This window comes from Stegostoma tigrinum, chromosome 30, assembly GCF_030684315.1.
Source record: "Stegostoma tigrinum isolate sSteTig4 chromosome 30, sSteTig4.hap1, whole genome shotgun sequence".
Lineage (NCBI taxonomy): Eukaryota > Metazoa > Chordata > Chondrichthyes > Orectolobiformes > Stegostomatidae > Stegostoma > Stegostoma tigrinum.
This window is the reverse complement of record NC_081383.1, coordinates 1,026,795-1,043,490: the sequence shown is the minus strand read 5'-3', so window position 1 is coordinate 1,043,490 and position 16,696 is coordinate 1,026,795. Positions and strand designations below refer to the sequence as shown.

Sequence of the window (16,696 nt, the reverse complement as noted above, 5' to 3'; positions counted from 1 at the left end):
CCCCTGAACACTACGGGCAATTTAGCATGGCCAATCCACCTAACCTGCACATCTTTGGACTGTAGGAGGAAACCCGAGCACCCGGAGGAAACCCACGCAGACACGGGGAGAATGTGCAAACTCCACACAGACAGCTACCCAAGGCTGGAGTTGAACCCAGGTCCCTGGCGCTGTGAGTCTGCAGTGCTAACCACTGAGCCACTGTGCCACCCCTGTAGTGGATAGGGATCATTTGGAAAAGTCAGCACAATCACATTGAGATCCTTCTCTGCAGCATCATTCAACAATGTAAAAAGTAGCAATAATGGCCAGTTTACATTAGCAACTGCAGCAAAACACTTTGCGGGTGGGGCTACTAACAGAAACAGGTCTGTCGCTGTATAACAATGGGGTACAAGTGAGAGACCTGTCCCTGCCAGTACCTGTGTAGCACGCGGGTACTGTACTGAGTTCACCTCCAGTAGAGATTCCATTCTGACCCACCGATTCATATTCTGTGTTGCATGTCTAAGAAATGAGGAAGCCTGTATGTTGTTTGGGTTTAACAATCAAGAGCTATTCACACCAACAGAAACCCTGCGGTGGACTCTCCTGGAGTCACTGAATACAGGGACTGCCGTGCAGGGTAGTCGCTGTAACCCAGGGCATGTTACAGGATGGGATAAGCTTTCCACACAGCAGCTCAGGTGAGTCTTTTTAAATTTCATTTTTGCAGGATATGGGCATTGCTGGCTGGCCAGCGTTTATTTTTTGTCCATAGTTGCCCTGGAGAAGGTGCCTTTGTGAACTGCTGCAGTCCATGTGCTGTGGGTTGACCAACAATGTCCTGAGGGAGGGAATTCCAGGAATCTGACCCAGTGACGGTGAAGCTACAGCAATATTATTCCAAGTCAGGATGGTGAGTGGTTTGGAGGGGAACTTGAAGGAGGTAGTGTTCCCATATATCTGCTGCCCTTGTCCTTCTATATGGAAATGGTCCTGGGTTTGGAAGGTGATGTTTAAGAATCTTTGGTGAATTTCTGCAGTGTATCTTGTGGATAGTACACACTGCTGCTGCTACTGAGTGTCAGTGGTGAAGAAAGTAGATGCATGAGGATGTAGTGCTGATCATACAGGGGCTGCTTTGGCCTGGATGGTGTCAAGCTTCTTGAGTGTTGTCGAAGCTGCACCCATCCAGACGTGGGAAGTATTCCAATCACACTGCTAACTTTTGCCCTGTAGATGGAGGACAACTTTTGGGGAGTTAGGTTATGATACTTGATCCAGTATTCCTAACCTCTGACTTATTCTTGTAGTCACTGTGTTTGTTTGTGTTGAGGTGGCTGGGAGATTGATGTCTGGGTGGGGTTTTACGTTCGCCACAGTTCAGTTTCTGGTCAGCAGTAACCCGCAGTTGTTGGTAGTGGGGAATTCAGTGGTGGGAACGGTGACGGTTAAGTCAGACCTCCCTGTAACAGAAAGATATCTTCATGCACTTCCCACCTGACTCCAGACTGTTCCACATGGAACACACTGGGATCCTGATTAACAAGGTACACATTATCCTTTTGGCTTGCTGGTGTTGTGTTGTGTTGTGTTGTGTTGTGTGGCAGCTCTGAATCAGATTCAGAAACCATGCCTTGTGGGTGGAGTACACAGGATTTGCATGGAACAACCTTGTCAAGCACACACCAGGCACATTGTGGCAAGAAGTAGCAGGAGAAAAACTTGAAAGTGAAAGTTGCTACAGTCCCAGAGGATCAGAACTGCTGCTTTGTTATGGGTTTGATTTGGAGCCACCTCAGCTCAGGCAAGGTAGCAAATTAAAAAGAAAGTTTCTCGAGCTGATTCCAAGAATTTTATTTATATCCAGAAATTTAGATCACCAACGTAAAACACCAGGGACAGTGTAAACACTGACAGTCAGACTGTCATTCTGCTCTCCCTGCTCAGGATTATCATCGATAATCAATATTTGGTGTCTCTTCTGAAAACATCTCTAAAGGAGTCAGCACGTAGCAAAACTCTGACATAAATAACCTCGAGAAAGCATTGCCATCATCACAAAACAATGTCAGAGGTTCTCCCTCTGCTCCACACTATTTCATGTAGAAGATATGAGGCAAGAGTGCAAAATGGAAACTTCAGAAAGCTCCCTCCAACCCCCAGCAGCTCTAGATTATGCAGCAGTGCCCACAACTCCTACCTTCTAAAATTTCTCAGCCCCTACTCTCACCAAATCCCAATCTACAACCAACAGCTAATTCTGGAAAATTAGTAACAGATGAAGAATAATTGAACATCCTCAAGACAGTACCCTTACTCAAATGAAGAACTGACCAGGCAAGGCTTAAATTATGTAAGCAACTCACAACGGGCTCAATGAGAATTTCCTCAATGGAATCTCCATGGAATTGCACTGCCACCCAGGGAGAGTCAGCTTCCTTACTGCTGGGAGAGTGTGGGGTGGGATGGCGGAGATAGGGAGTGTGTTAACGTGGGTGCTCACAAATCTCTGAAATGCAGATTCCTGTCTTCAGACTGAAGGAGTGCATGAGATCATTGTCAACATTCTTCAGAGCAGTGAAGAACAAATACAACACACCCAACTGAATCACAGGCTGGCAGCTACACCATGTAACATTCTCTTGAATAAACAGAATGTAGATGCTAACAGAGAAGTGAAGTGGAGATGCAGCATGATCCCTGGGAGAGACTGAAATAACAAAAGTGTGTTGTGTACTGCAGCACCAACATTTGTGGAGGACCAACCAGAACAGGATCTGACCCAGCACAGACCTCAGATACCGTCGCCGACCAGACACACAGATGAGGAGAAAACATACCCTCATCTCAAAAATATAGTGTGCCTTGTCACCAAACTTCATCCTCCTGTCTCAACCCTAGGCTACTCAGCTTCTATCCCAGCATCTAAGCTTCAAAACAAAACTCATTCATTTACCAGAGAGACTCAAATGATTTTTTTAATTTTTCTTTGACAATATCTATTTATATTTTACAAAACAGCTAATTAAACCCAATGTGAATGTGACTCATTTACACAACCTGTACAGAAAACAAACAGTCAGAATCTGACACACACACACACGCATAAACAAACACACTACTTCTTTCATGGTTTCTTCATTCCCGATAACTTTCCTGGCTTCTTCTCTTGTCCTCTGTTGACTCCGGCCACTCCACGTCCGCGTCCACCAAAAACACCTAGCAACGGGAAACAACACCAGATTACACTGACCCTTCAGCAGGCCAAAACCTCACAGTCTGAAACCATTATTCTTCTTCTGTCCAGCAAAGCCAAGCCTTTGTCCAGGCCTCTCTAGGGTAGAGTTTCCAGAGTGCTGACTCCCCTCTGAACAGTTGGACTGAATGGTCTGTTTCCATGCTGTACGAATTTATAAAATTGAGCACTGGGCTTTAAATACATGCATTCACTACTCTTGAGGCAGGAGCTCAAATGTTTAAAAACTCACCAAAACACACACAGGCATTATAATAAAGTGTGGAGCTGGATAAACACAGCAGGCCAAGCAGCATCTCAGGAGCAGAAAAGCTGACGTTTTGGGCCTAGACCCTTCATCAGAGAGGGGGATGGGGTGAGGGTTCTGGAATAGGGAGAGGGGGGAGGCGGACCGAAGATGGAGAGAAAAGATGATAGGTAGAGAGGAGAGTATAGGTGGGGAGGTAGGGAGGCCAAAACCAGCCCAGTTCGCCCCCTCCCCCCATGCATCCCAAATCCAGCCCAGCCTCTCTCTGCCTCCCTAACCTGTCGTTCCTCTCACCCATCCCTTCCTCGCATCTCAAGCCAGACCTCCATTTCCTACCTAACCTCATCCCACCTCCTTGATCTGTTTGTCTTCCCTGGACTGACCTATCCCCTCCCTACTTCCCCACCTATACTCTCCTCCCCACCTATCTTCTTTTCTCTCCATCTTCGGTCTGCCTCCCCCTATTTATTCCAGAACCCTCACCCCATCCCCCTCTCTGATGAAGGGTCTAGGCCCGAAAAGTCAGCTTTTGTGCTCCTGAGATGCTGCTTGGCCTGCTGTGTTCATCCAGCTCCACACTTTATTATCTTGGATTCTCCAGCATCTGCAGTTCCCATTATCTCTCACACACAGGCATTACCTTGGTTGACATGGCCAGTGCAGCAAGATGCCAAATTTTTTGGGGGGAGGAGGGTGGTGTTCTCACTCTGGCATCCAGGGCCAGCATCTAGTCCTTAGCCACCATCACTAAAACATGGTCTGATCATTTACCAAACAACTGAGAAGTTGCTGTTAGTAAATCACTGCTGCATTTCCTACAACAGTTCATGCAATATAAAAACCAACCGCCAAAGGATGTGGCAGGCACTGTCAAACTGCAAGCCTATTTATCCTGAATATAGAGTATCAGAACCACCCATCCACTGCCTCCCAGGACTCAGAACAGGGACACTGGCCAATGTGCAGCTCTCAGCTAGACACCAATAAACATTAATACATTGAATGGAGGACCTTATGTCAATGCAAGGACAGGACGAGGCTCCACTCCATCCTGGCAGATACTGCCTTTAGCCCAATCAAGATGGTGTGTTCACGGAGAAGGGGCGCAACAAAGGAGTCACTGCGCAACTTGCATTCTGCTCTAACAGTCAGTCTGCAAGTTTGGTAAGTGACAGTGGGTGCACACATCTGAAAGTTGCCCTCCACCTCAAACAGTTGCCTACCACCAAGTCACAAGCCTGTCCAGGCCACAGCATTACCTCTGCCAGCTGCGCCACCTGCACCACGGCCTTTCTGTTGCTGTTGCTGCTTCTGTTGCTGGATGCCACGGCCTCGGCCCTTCGACAGCACCTCCTCCTTCACCATGTCGATGATTTCATCCGGGATGCGGAGGTACTTGATGGTGCTGCCACGGATATAACATTCCGGCATCTTCCAGAACTTATCCCCATCCTGTGAAGCAGGCAAACAGATTGCACAGACATATTGGTATCAAAGCTCCATCGATTGAAGGCTGCTAGCAATGAGCTAGGTTGGCAATCTCAGACATTGGCACAGTACTTGACAAGCCCTCGCAGACTAGCTCTAACTGTAACAAAAACCACAAAGCAGCCAGACCAGTTACTGAGGTTGCTGCTAATGCAGAATCAGAAAGAAAATCCATTTAATGGAGGTCATTAGCAAAACGCAATTCACTACTTGTCTAGAGATCTGAAATCATCTTGCTTAGTTGTTTCCACATGAAAGTCACTACAGTGTTATACAGTGACAGACCCATCCCGCACCGGCACTGTACCCCGGTGTTATACAGTGACAGACCTGTCCCCACTGGTACTGTACCCTGGTGTTATACAGTGACAGACCTGTCCCCACTGGTACTGTACCCTGGTGTTATACAGTGACAGACCTGTCCCCACCACTACTGTACCCGTGTTATACAGTGACAGACCTGTCCCCACCGGTACTGTACCCCAGTGTTATACAGAGACAGACCTGTCCCCACCGGTACTGTACCCCAGTGTTATACAGAGACAGACCTGTCCCCACCGGTACTGTATCCCAGTGTTATACAGAGACAGACCTGTCCCCACCGGTACTGTATCCCAGTGTTATACAGAGACAGACCTGTCCCCACCGGTACTGTACCCCAGTGTTATACAGGGACAGACTATCCCCACCGGTACTGTACCCCAGTGTTATACAGGGACAGACTATCCCCACCGGTACTGTACCCCAGTGTTATACAGGGACAGACTATCCCCACCGGTACTGTACCCCAGTGTTATACAGGGACAGACTATCCCCACCGGTACTGTACCCCAGTGTTGTACAGGGACAGACCTGTCCCCACCGGTACTGTACCCCAGTGTTATACAGAGACAGACTATCCCCACCGGTACTGTACCCCAGTGTTATACAGGGACAGACTATCCCCACCGGTACTGTACCCCAGTGTTATACAGGGACAGACTATCCCCACCGGTACTGTATCCCAGTGTTATACAGAGACAGACATGTCCCCACCGGTACTGTACCCCAGTGTTATACAGGGAGAGACGTGTCCCCACCGGTACTGTACCCCAGTGTTATACAGAGACAGGCCTGTCCCCACCGGTACTGTACCCCAGTGTTACACAGTGACAGACCTGTCCCCACCGGTACTGTACCCCAGTGTTATACAGGGACAGACCTGTCCCCACCGGTACTGTACCCCAGTGTTATACAGGGACAGACCTGTCCCCACCGGTACTGTACCCCAGTGTTATACAGGGACAGACCTGTCCCCACCGGTACTGTACCCCAGTGTTATACAGAGACAGACCTGTCCCCACTGGTAATGTACCCCAGTGTTATACAGAGACAGACCTGTCCCCACCGGTACTGTACCCCAGTGTTACACAGTGACAGACCTGTCCCCACCGGTACTGTACCCCAGTGTTACACAGTGACAGACCTGTCCCCACCGGTACTGTACCCCAGTGTTATACAGCAACAGACCTGTCCCCACCGGTACTGTACCCCAGTGTTACACAGTGACAGACCTGTCCCCACCGGTACTGTACCCCAGTGTTACACAGTGACAGACCTGTCCCCACCGGTACTGTACCCCAGTGTTATACAGCGACAGACCTGTCCCCACCGGTACTGTACCCCACTGTTATACAGAGACAGACCTGTCCCCACTGGTACTGTACCCCAGTGTTACACAGTGACAGACCTGTCCCCACCGGTACTGTACCCCAGTGTTACACAGTGACAGACCTGTCCCCACCAGTACTGTACCCCAGTGTTACACAGTGACAGACCTGTCCCCACCGGTACTGTACCCCAGTGTTATACAGTGACAGACCTGTCCCCCACCGGTACTGTACCCCAGTGTTACACAGTGACAGACCTGTCCCCACCAGTACTGTACCCCAGTGTTATACAGAGACAGACCTGTCCCCACCGGTACTGTACCCCAGTGTTATACAGTGACAGACCTGTCCCCCACCAGTACTGTATCCCAGTGTTATACAGCGACAGACCTGTCCCCACCGGTACTGTACCCCACTGTTATACAGAGACAGACCTGTCCCCACCGGTACTGTACCCCAGTGTTATACAGTGACAGACCTGTCCCCCACCGGTACTGTACCCCAGTGTTATACAGTGACAGACCTGTCCCCACCGGTACTGTACCCCAGTGTTATACAGAGACAGACCTGTCCCCACCGGAACTGTATCCCAGTGTTATACAGAGACAGGCCTGTCCTCAACAGTACTGTATCCACGTTTAGTGACAGGCCTGAGCTGGTGAAGAGTGGTTACTGGTAGAGCACAGGATATCAGTGCAGAGTCACTGGAATCAATTAAACCAAAAGGTTCTTTTGTCAGAGCAGCCTCTGCTGCCACCTAGTGGAGAGTCCACCCAGCCGGAGGCTTTTGGAGTTGATCTTGCTCAGGAGTAGCCATGCCTCAATTGCCAGGGAGCAAGTTTTGTTTTTGGTGGACATGGCGAATAGATTTCTCAATACTAACAGCCCTCATGCACTTCATTATCGTACCTTTGCTTCACAATCTATATAAGTCACTGGCTCTTCTAGCTGAAATAACAAAGGTGTAGAGCTGGATGAACGCAGTAGGCCAAGCTGCATCAGAGGAGCAGGAAAGCTGACGTTTTGGGCCTAGATCCTTCTTCAGAAAATGGGGAAGGGGGTTCTGAAATAAGTAGGGAGACAGGGGGACGCAGATAGAAGATGGATAGAGAAGATAGGTGGAAAGGAGACAGACCGGTCAAGGAGGGGATGGAGCCAGTAAAGGTGAGTGTAGGCGGGGAGGTAGGGAGCAGCTCTTCCAGCTGATAATGGGAACTGCAGATGCTGGAGAATCCAAGATAACAAAGTGTGAAGCTGGATGAACACAGCAGGCCCAGCAGCATCTCAGGAGCACAAAAGCTGACGTTTCGGGCCTAGACCCTTCATCAGAGGAAGGGTCTAGGCCCGAAACGTCAGCTTTTGTGCTCGAGATGCTGCTTGGCTTGCTGCGTTCACCCAGCTTCACACTATTATCTTAGCTCTTCCAGCTGTCTTGGTAGTCAACAAGTGGATAGGGATCCCTGCCACTCAGCTCTTGTGAATCCTGCAACCTCAGTCCCTACTGGATCAGCTGGTCATGCCACACAAAGTTACTGCCTGCACATTTTTACTTGTCAAACATTTTTACCTACACCTCACCTGTATAGTATGCTGAAAATCAAGCCCCACTATTCTCGGAATCATCACAAAAAGCAAGGAGTTTAACTAGTATGCAGAACTCCTCAATTTATCGAGCGATAGCAAGAACTGCAGATGTTAGATCAGAGACAGTACGGAAAAGTTCATTTTTGAAGACGAATCTCAACCCGAAACGTCAACTTTCCTGCTCCTCTGATACTGCCTGACCTGCTGTGTTCCTCCAGCTCCACACTGTATTTTCCCCAATTTACTGAGTTCTAGATCCAGGGTGGCAGAAAATAGACCTGATTTCTGTACTTAACACAAACTTGCAATTTATAACAAATCAATGCTCTAACCCTCCTTATAAATTCTCACACACAGACACACACAGGAAACAAGTGGGTGTTGTAGTGCTGAAATAAATCTTTTACTGATCAGACACTGTTTCTGAATCTTCTTTCTCAACATACTTTCATGGATTAGCAGGAGGCACAGGGTGGCTGGTTCACACTTACCATTAATAAAGGTAAAGTTAGAGATCTTTACAAGTCACAGGTCACAGCAAGGGAAAGGACAGATCTCAGTTGTCTAGGAAAATGAGACAGGTCAGTCATCTAACTGAATGGTGAAGCAGGCTCGAGGGGCTGGATGGTCTTGCCCTGCTCCCGTTTCCTATGTTACTGACAACAGCACAAGTTCTTCAAAGTGAAGCAGACTTAACAGGGTAGATGTGGAAAGGTTGTTTCCCCTTGGGGGTGTGTCTCAGACTATATGGCAAAATAAGGGGCTGTATATTTAAGACAGAGATTAGGAACTTCTTTCATCAGAGGGTAAAGAATCTGTGGTATTCATAACCTCATGGGGTTGTCAAGACTGGGTTAATAAGCACATTAAGGATGAGAGAGACAGATTTTTAATCAGCGAGAGCCAAGGTATTGTGAAAGGGCAACAAATTGGAGTCGAGGATTTTAGATCAGCCATGATCTTATTTAATGGCAGAGCAGACTCAATGGGCTGAATGGCCTATTTCCACTCCTCCATTTTATGGTCAACTGGTGGAAACCAAGCACTATCCCTGACCAGAAACATAGGCACTAGAGAGGAAAACTGAGGTTGTCCGGTAATATTCATAGTCTTACAGCATGGAAACAGACTCTTTGGTCCAACTCATCCATGCTGACCTAGTTTCCCAAACTAAACTAAACTATAAACTACAGTTTCCCAAACTAAACTAAACTATAGTTTCCCAAACTAATATTGTAAAGGGAATTAATAAGGCAGGCAAAGGGGGAAGGTGAAGACTGAAACTCATAACTATTAAAACTATCCAATAGGGAATCCACAAAGATACCTTTATATGGGGGGGTGGTTGAGGTGAAGGGCATTGATGCATTTAAAGGGAACCAAGTCAAGAGTGTGAGGGAGAAGAGTGAGAGGAAGAGGGTCAGGAGAGACACAACCCAAATCCAATGGGTTAAAAAGGCCAGTTTTTCTGCACTGAGTATTTGATATTATACAGTAGATCACACAGACCGAGATAATGGGAACTGCAGATGCTGGAGATTCCAAGATAATAAAATGTGAGGCTGGATGAACACAGCAGGCCAAGCAGCATCTCAGACTGAAGCAGCTTTTTTAAGAAGACTAATTTCAGCGACATGACACTGAGTCCTGTGTATTCCCAAACTACTGGTTCTGCAAGGTTCAGAGTGAGCACTCAGTTTGTGCATCTATTCTGGACTGTTCATTCCTTCAAAGGGAGCAGTCAACTAATATTCCCTGTACAGCTAAAATCTGACAGTCACAACATTCTTATGACATGGAACTCCGCAAAAGTCAAGAAACGTCTGCATTCTTTCCTGCCTGTTGTTTTCTAAACAGATTTACCTTTGAGAAGATGAGCATTGACCCACGTGTCAAACGTAAAAACAGATCCTGTGTAAATCTCTGGGTTAGGTCAGTTCTGGTCAGCACCAAACTGGAGGCTATTTGAAAGGAGATAAATTATATTTAAAATGGTTCAAGGGGTAAGAAATTTGAGTTGCAAGGCTGGGATGGAGAAATTTGATGATGGCAGTAGCAGTGTAGGGACACGGGAGCTGGAGAGCTATTCTCCTTGGAATAAAACATATTAAGGGGATATTTGATAGAAGGGGCCCAATGGTAAAGAGACATGGAGGAATGTGAATAAGGATCTTGCTGCAGTTAATGGTAATGAGTTGGAACTGAGCTCAGTTCAGTTGAAGCGGAGATGATGAACACTCTCAAAGAAAATTGGGAAGGACTTCTGAGGGGAGCGAACTTGCAGGACAACAGGGATAGAGCAGGGGAATGGAACTGACCGGATTGCTCTATACAGAGTTGGCAATGACTAAATGGGCCAAATGGCCTTGCCCTTCTATGTTGATGTGAGATGTTGCCGCAATAACAGTCCCTTCACTGTAAGGCAATTCATTCTGCTTGGTAGTTTGATTTATAAAATGCCTTGAAACAAATGTGTTCTGACATTTAGTATGGGCAAAACATTCTTCAATGGAATTGTTTTCTTTCTCACTTGCCTTTTTGACAAAAGGACAGGGGATGACTATTCCACCAGTTCCTGGAGACATCTTTCTACCATTCAATGAGATCTTAGTTGACCTGTATTTAAACACCATTTATTCAACTTGGTTCAATGCTGCTTGATATTCTTAAAAAAAATGTTAGTTTTGACATTTTAATTTGTGCCTAGCTTTAGATTTTTAGCCTTGGGAGAGATCCTCATTTCAATTCCCGACTGTGCAACTCTGTCACATAATCTCACCTCCCTCTGTCACAATGTCTCCTTAAAACCTCGCTCAGTAGAGCAAGTATTTAAAAATCAGCTTATCGCTGCCTTGCGAGTTTTAGTAGTTCATCATTGTTACTCCAAAGAAACGATACATACCCTGGATGTACAAATGACCTCCCGCAGGTTGATATTCATCCAGTTGTCACAGCTGACCAGATGACCATTGTACGTTTCTCCATTCTTCAGCTCCACAAGCTACAAACACAAACGTGTTTAATTAAACAGAGAAGGGTTCTCAGAATGTTAATTTTATCATTAGAATATTGCTGATAAGAGGAATTTGTATCCCTTCGTTGTTTAAAAACAATTCACTCCATTTGAAATCTCTCCGCATGTAAATCAGAAGCTCAGGCAAAATCCATCCCTCGACTGACTCAGCTGATCGATGAAGTCCATCCTCTGTCTGGAGGTTTGGGGGCAGTCTGATGTTTGAAGTGTACCAGGAAGCACCAAGATTATGCTGCTCATGATGGTTATAAGGAGGAAGGCATGTTTGATAAACTTATTGGAAATTTTTGAGAGTGTAAAGGACAACTGGTGGCTCTCATATTTCTTTTTTCAGGCAGTGTTCAATAAAGTTGCGCACAGTTTGAAAATGCAGGAATTGGGAGAAATAAAATCATAAGGCATAGTGACAGAAGAATGCCATTCAGCACGTTAAGTCTGCACTGCCTTCAATGAGATTTTGCCTGTTCTGAAAATCCTCAACTCCATTTTCCTGCCTTTTCTCCATCACCCTTGATTGCTTTAATGATTAAGATGCGATTTCTCAGCCACAAATATACTCAACAAGCCAGCCTCTACAGCTCTGTAATGAGGAATTCCACAGCTTCACTACCCTTTGAGAAGTAATTCCTCCCAATCTCTGGTTTAAATGGGTGAACCCCTTATTTTGAGATTATGCCTTTTGGTCTCTTAAGCAGAAAGAAACTTTCACACCAAAACCCTGTCAAGAACCTTGTGTGCTTCAAATAGGTCACCTATCATTCTTTAAAATTCCAATGAGTGCAAGGTAACCTTTAAGAAAACACTGTCCTCAAGATTTTTTGCAAAAAACTTACCCATTTCTAAAATTGATTCCCTTAGAATGAATGGTCAACATTCCAATCGCCTTCCCTATTACCTGCTATTACATGCTGATTTTGAATGAACTAACTTTGAGATTCATGCACGAGAACCTCAAAAGCAAACTCTTTGCTGTAACTTTCTACAGTCTCTCATTCAAATAATAATCAGGTCTCCTTTTTTTTCCACTAAAGTGCATAACCTCACTTTTTTCCCCCCATAACATATTTCACCAGCCAAGTTCCTGTCCATATCCCACTGCAGACTCTCTGTGCCATCCTCACTTCAGCCTTCCACTTTTTAAAAAAATATCTTTCACAAACTTGCCAAAAGAACATTCACTTTCCTCATAATAAAACGATACAATTTCTACATTAAAATAATAGTGTAAATAATTGCAGCCCTTTAACGTTTGAAAAGACTAGTAGTGCAGGCTGTGGATGAGGTTGTAGACTTGCTCACCGAGCCAGTATGTTTGGTTGCAGACGTTTCATCACTGTGCATCCGGTGAAGCGTTGGTGTTCTCTCCCACTTGTTATTTATCTGCCTCGGTTTGCTGAGGTGGTTGGTGTTATTATTCCCAGTGGTTTGTATACAGGATCTAATTCAATGTGTTTGTTGATGGAGTTCTGGTTGGAATACTAGGCCTCCAGGAATTCCCAGGTGTGTCTCTGTTTGGTTTGTGCGATTATTGATGTGTTGTCCCAGTCGAATTCATGTCTCTCATTGTCTGTGTGTAGTGAGACAAATGAGAATTGGTCATGTCTCTTGGTGGCTAGTTGTTCATGTATCCGTATTGTCAATTTTCTTCTGGTTTGGCCTATGTAGTGTTTCTCACTGTCCTTGCATGGTATTTTGTATATTACATTGGCTTGCTGGTTTTGGGTATGGGATCTTTACGTTCACCAGTAACTATTGTAGGGCGGTTGTTGGTTTGTAGGCTACTCTGATACCTAGCGGTCTGAGTATTCTTGTGGTCATCTCTGAAATGTCCTTGATCTATGGAAAAACGCGAAGTATAATACAAGCACCTATACAGTGCCTTCAAAAGAAATGGATATCCGAAAAGCATAATCCGCCATTACCTCTGGTACAGGCCTCAGCAGGAAGACACAACATCACCACAATCACTTATACTGTATCATATACCACAAGGAACAATATATTTTAGCTTCCTTCCTTCCACCTCACGATTACTCTACTAAAACTTCATAACACCCCTTTCAGGAATCCTCCTCCTTTACTGGTTAAGTACCTTTGCTGAAAGCCAGGAACTATCTTCTCAGATGTCTGCCATTGTTCTTCAAACACCTTTGCTGCTAAACTTCTTTCCCAAACCACTCCAGCCAACTCTGTCCTCATTCTAATATAATTACCCCCAAGTTCAGTACAGTCATTTCTGATACAAATTTCTCGCACCCAAACTGAATGCTTTACGATCACTGTTCCTGGAGGTATCTTTTATTGTGGGCTAATTTATTAATGCTGCCTCAACTCACATTACCAGATCCGAAGAAGCCTGATCCCCGCTAGCTTCTAAGAAGAAGTGGATTCAATTTCAAATACATCATGAAGTTTTTTTGTCACTTTGCCAACTTGATTCTCCCAATCTACATGAACATTAAAGTCACTGATGATTAAATGTACTGCCTCATTATCTGACAATTGGTGAACAGAAAAAATCTCAGGATGGGAGGCTGTTGTTACTGGGGTACTGTGCTAAGACCACACTGTTCATAGTCTGTACAAGTAATTTGGATGTAATATTTCCAAATTTGCTCGTTACACCAAATTAGGTGGAAATGCAAACAGGCTTCGTGAGGACTTGGACAGGCTATGTGCACAGGGTGGAACGTGTCAGCTGGAACATAATGTCAATAATTTAAGCTATTCACTTTGGTAGACAAAAGTCAAGGCAGAATATTTCTTAACTTTGAGAAGTGTAAACATTTAAGGGGACTGTTCAAAGGCCCTTGTCTGGGAGGCACTAAAAACATGTATGAAACCTGTCCAAAGGCGACAATTAGCCAAATATAGAATACTGGGACAGACTCCACAGCATACACTTGTCCCCTTGTTCAGTTATATTAAAGCTGAGAAGTAGCACTCAGGCAGAGACTGGGGGTTTAAGGCATTTCAGTATAAAAATTACTTGCCATGATTGCTAACTTACTCTTTAAAAATAACACAAGTTGTCAAACACTCAGGTGGAAAAAAACGACTGCTGGCTGAGGGAGCGACAAGTGTAGGCTTGAATCACTGAGGAGCTCAAACAGTCCATGTGCCAAAGTGGGAGCCCTGCCTGGACCAATCATGGAGCAAAATGCAGGCATTCTCTCAGCCTCTCTTACCATTGGATGATTCTGTGCCGTCTTAAGTAATGAAAGGGGCAGCTGAAATAAAGAAGAAAAACATTTGATTAAATCTGAGAAGAAAGTTTAATTTGTCAAAACAATTACTGCTAATGTGGATAACATCCCCACTATAAATCAGAACGTAAGAGTTACAACTAAATATAAAAACTAAAAACAAAAGCTCTTTTAAAATGGGTGGGGAAGTACAGCTACAATCAGCACGACCCTTGCCTCCAGGATTAAAGCTGGAAAGGGATAGAATTAGGACTGACTGTACAGGTCTCAGAGTGGGAAATCCATCAACAGCGCTCAGATTACAAAAGCAGCAGCACATGGGTTCCCTCCTTTCACCCCACACCAAAGGGAGGCTGGGAGTCAGGGATATTCTTCACATTCTCACATTCCTGCCCAATTGCCCCTTTCCCTCATTCCCCGACAATGTCCTGGTATATCGGTATAATTAAGACCCACACAGCACACCACCCCACCAAGCTCAACATCAACATCTTCTCTCCTCTCACCTGCTCTCCCGACTGATTCATTCTCTCCTCCCTCACCAACCATCCTTCTCCACCGCGCCCCCCCCCATATGTCTCTATAACGACACGTTCAATCATTTTTCCCCACAACCCCCGTTAGAGTCACAGAGATACATAGCACAGAAACAGGAGGCTTGGGGACCACTTTGCAGAACACCTCCGCTCGGTTCACACTAAACACCTGCACTTCCCAGTCGCAAACCATTTCCACTCCCCCTCCCATTCTCTAGATGACATGTCCATCATGGACCTCCTGCAGTGCCACAATGATTCCACCCGAAGGTTGCAGGAACAGCAACTCATATTCCGCCTGGGAACCCTGCAGCCTAATGGTATCAATGTGGACTTCACCAGTTTCAAAATCTCCCCTTCCCCCACTGCATCCCAAAGCCAGCCCAGTTCGTCCCCTCCCCCCACTGCACCACACAACCAGCCCAGCTCTTCCCCCCACCCACTGCATCCCAAAACCAGTCCAACCTGTCTCTGCCTCCCTAACCGGTTCTTCCTCTCACCCATCCCTTCCTCCCACCCCAAGCCGCACCCCCAGCTACCTACTAACCTCATCCCACCTCCTTGACCTGTCCGTCCCTCCGTGGACTGACCTATCCCCTCCCTACCTCCCCACCTACACTCACCTTTACTTGCTCCATCCCCACCTCTTTGACCTGTCTGCCTCCTTTGCACCTATCTTCTCCCCCATCCATCTTCTATCCGCCTCCCTCTCTCCCTATTTATTTCTGAATCCCCTTCCCCTCCCCCATTTCTGAAGAAGGGTCTCAGCCCGAAACGTCAACTTTCCTGCTCCTCTGATGCTACTTGGCCTGCTGTGTTCCTCCAGCTCCACACCTTGTTATCTCTTACCTTCGATCAAACTTGCCTATCGCTGACCAGATATCCTAAATTAATCTAGTCCCATTTGGCCCATTATCTACTAAACCCTTCCTATTCATGTACCCATCCAGATGCCTTTTAAATGTTATGGCTGTACCAGCCTCCTCCACTTCCTCAGACCCCACTCAGTGTGAAAAAGCTGACATTCGAGACCTTTAAACCTTTCACCTTAAACCCCCCGGAGAAACACCTTGGCTATTCTCTGTTACACATGACTCTCACGGGTTTATAAGCCTCCATAAGGTCACCCCTCAGCGTCCAATGCTGCAGCCTGTTCAGGCTCAGCCTGCGGCCCTCACCCTCACCATTCTGTCTCCGTCTCTGGTTCCCGCTCCTCCCGCCGCGGCTGCGACAACCCAACTTACGGCTCCGGCCTAGCCCCGCCCCGCCAGCCTGATGGACGGGTTGTCTTCCCCAATCAGCAGCCGCGGCCACAGACACAGCCAATCAGAGATGGCAGCGACCAGAGGTGGCGCCCCGTACTGAGGTTGCTGTCGCAATAGTTGGCGTAAAGTGGGGCCTTCGTAGGAGGAACAGCCCAGCACTTGGCGCCGAATCCCGTCCCCACCTCACACCCCCCATCCCGCCTCCCCTCCCCCCGCGGGCTCCATCTGCCGCCGTCCCCCTCCAACCAGCTCCCTCTTTCCCACACCCGCCCCTCCCCCCTTGCCCCCCCCCGCCCCTCCCCCCTTGCCCCCCCCGCCCCTCCCCCCTTGCCCCCCCGCCCCTCCCCCCCTTGCCCCCCCCGCCCCTCCCCCCCTTGCCCCCCCCGCCCCTCCCCCCTTGCCCCCCCCGCCCCTCCCCCCTTGCCCCCCCCGCCCCTCCCCCCTTG

General features: G+C 46.9%; 1 protein-coding gene across 3 annotated transcripts; it reads right to left on the bottom strand.

The window, feature by feature from the left end:
* Positions 1–2,945: 2,945 nt before the first annotated feature.
* lsm4 (LSM4 homolog, U6 small nuclear RNA and mRNA degradation associated) lies at positions 2,946–16,252 on the bottom strand. Of its 3 annotated transcripts, none has more exons than XM_059638623.1 (5): positions 16,170–16,252; positions 14,432–14,473; positions 11,112–11,210; positions 4,748–4,940; positions 2,946–3,204 (listed from the first exon to the last, which is right to left on the bottom strand). In XM_059638623.1, exons 1-5 carry the CDS (start codon positions 16,170–16,172, stop codon positions 3,113–3,115), a joined length of 429 nt encoding a protein of 142 aa, XP_059494606.1. In that variant the 5' UTR covers positions 16,173–16,252; the 3' UTR covers positions 2,946–3,112. The 3 variants fall into 3 exon arrangements, with proteins under 3 accessions (XP_059494606.1, XP_059494605.1, XP_059494607.1); XM_059638622.1 differs by having other exon boundaries at positions 16,087–16,182; XM_059638624.1 differs by lacking the exon at positions 16,170–16,252 and adding an exon at positions 16,055–16,130.
* Between the last annotated feature and the right edge of the window lie 444 nt (positions 16,253–16,696).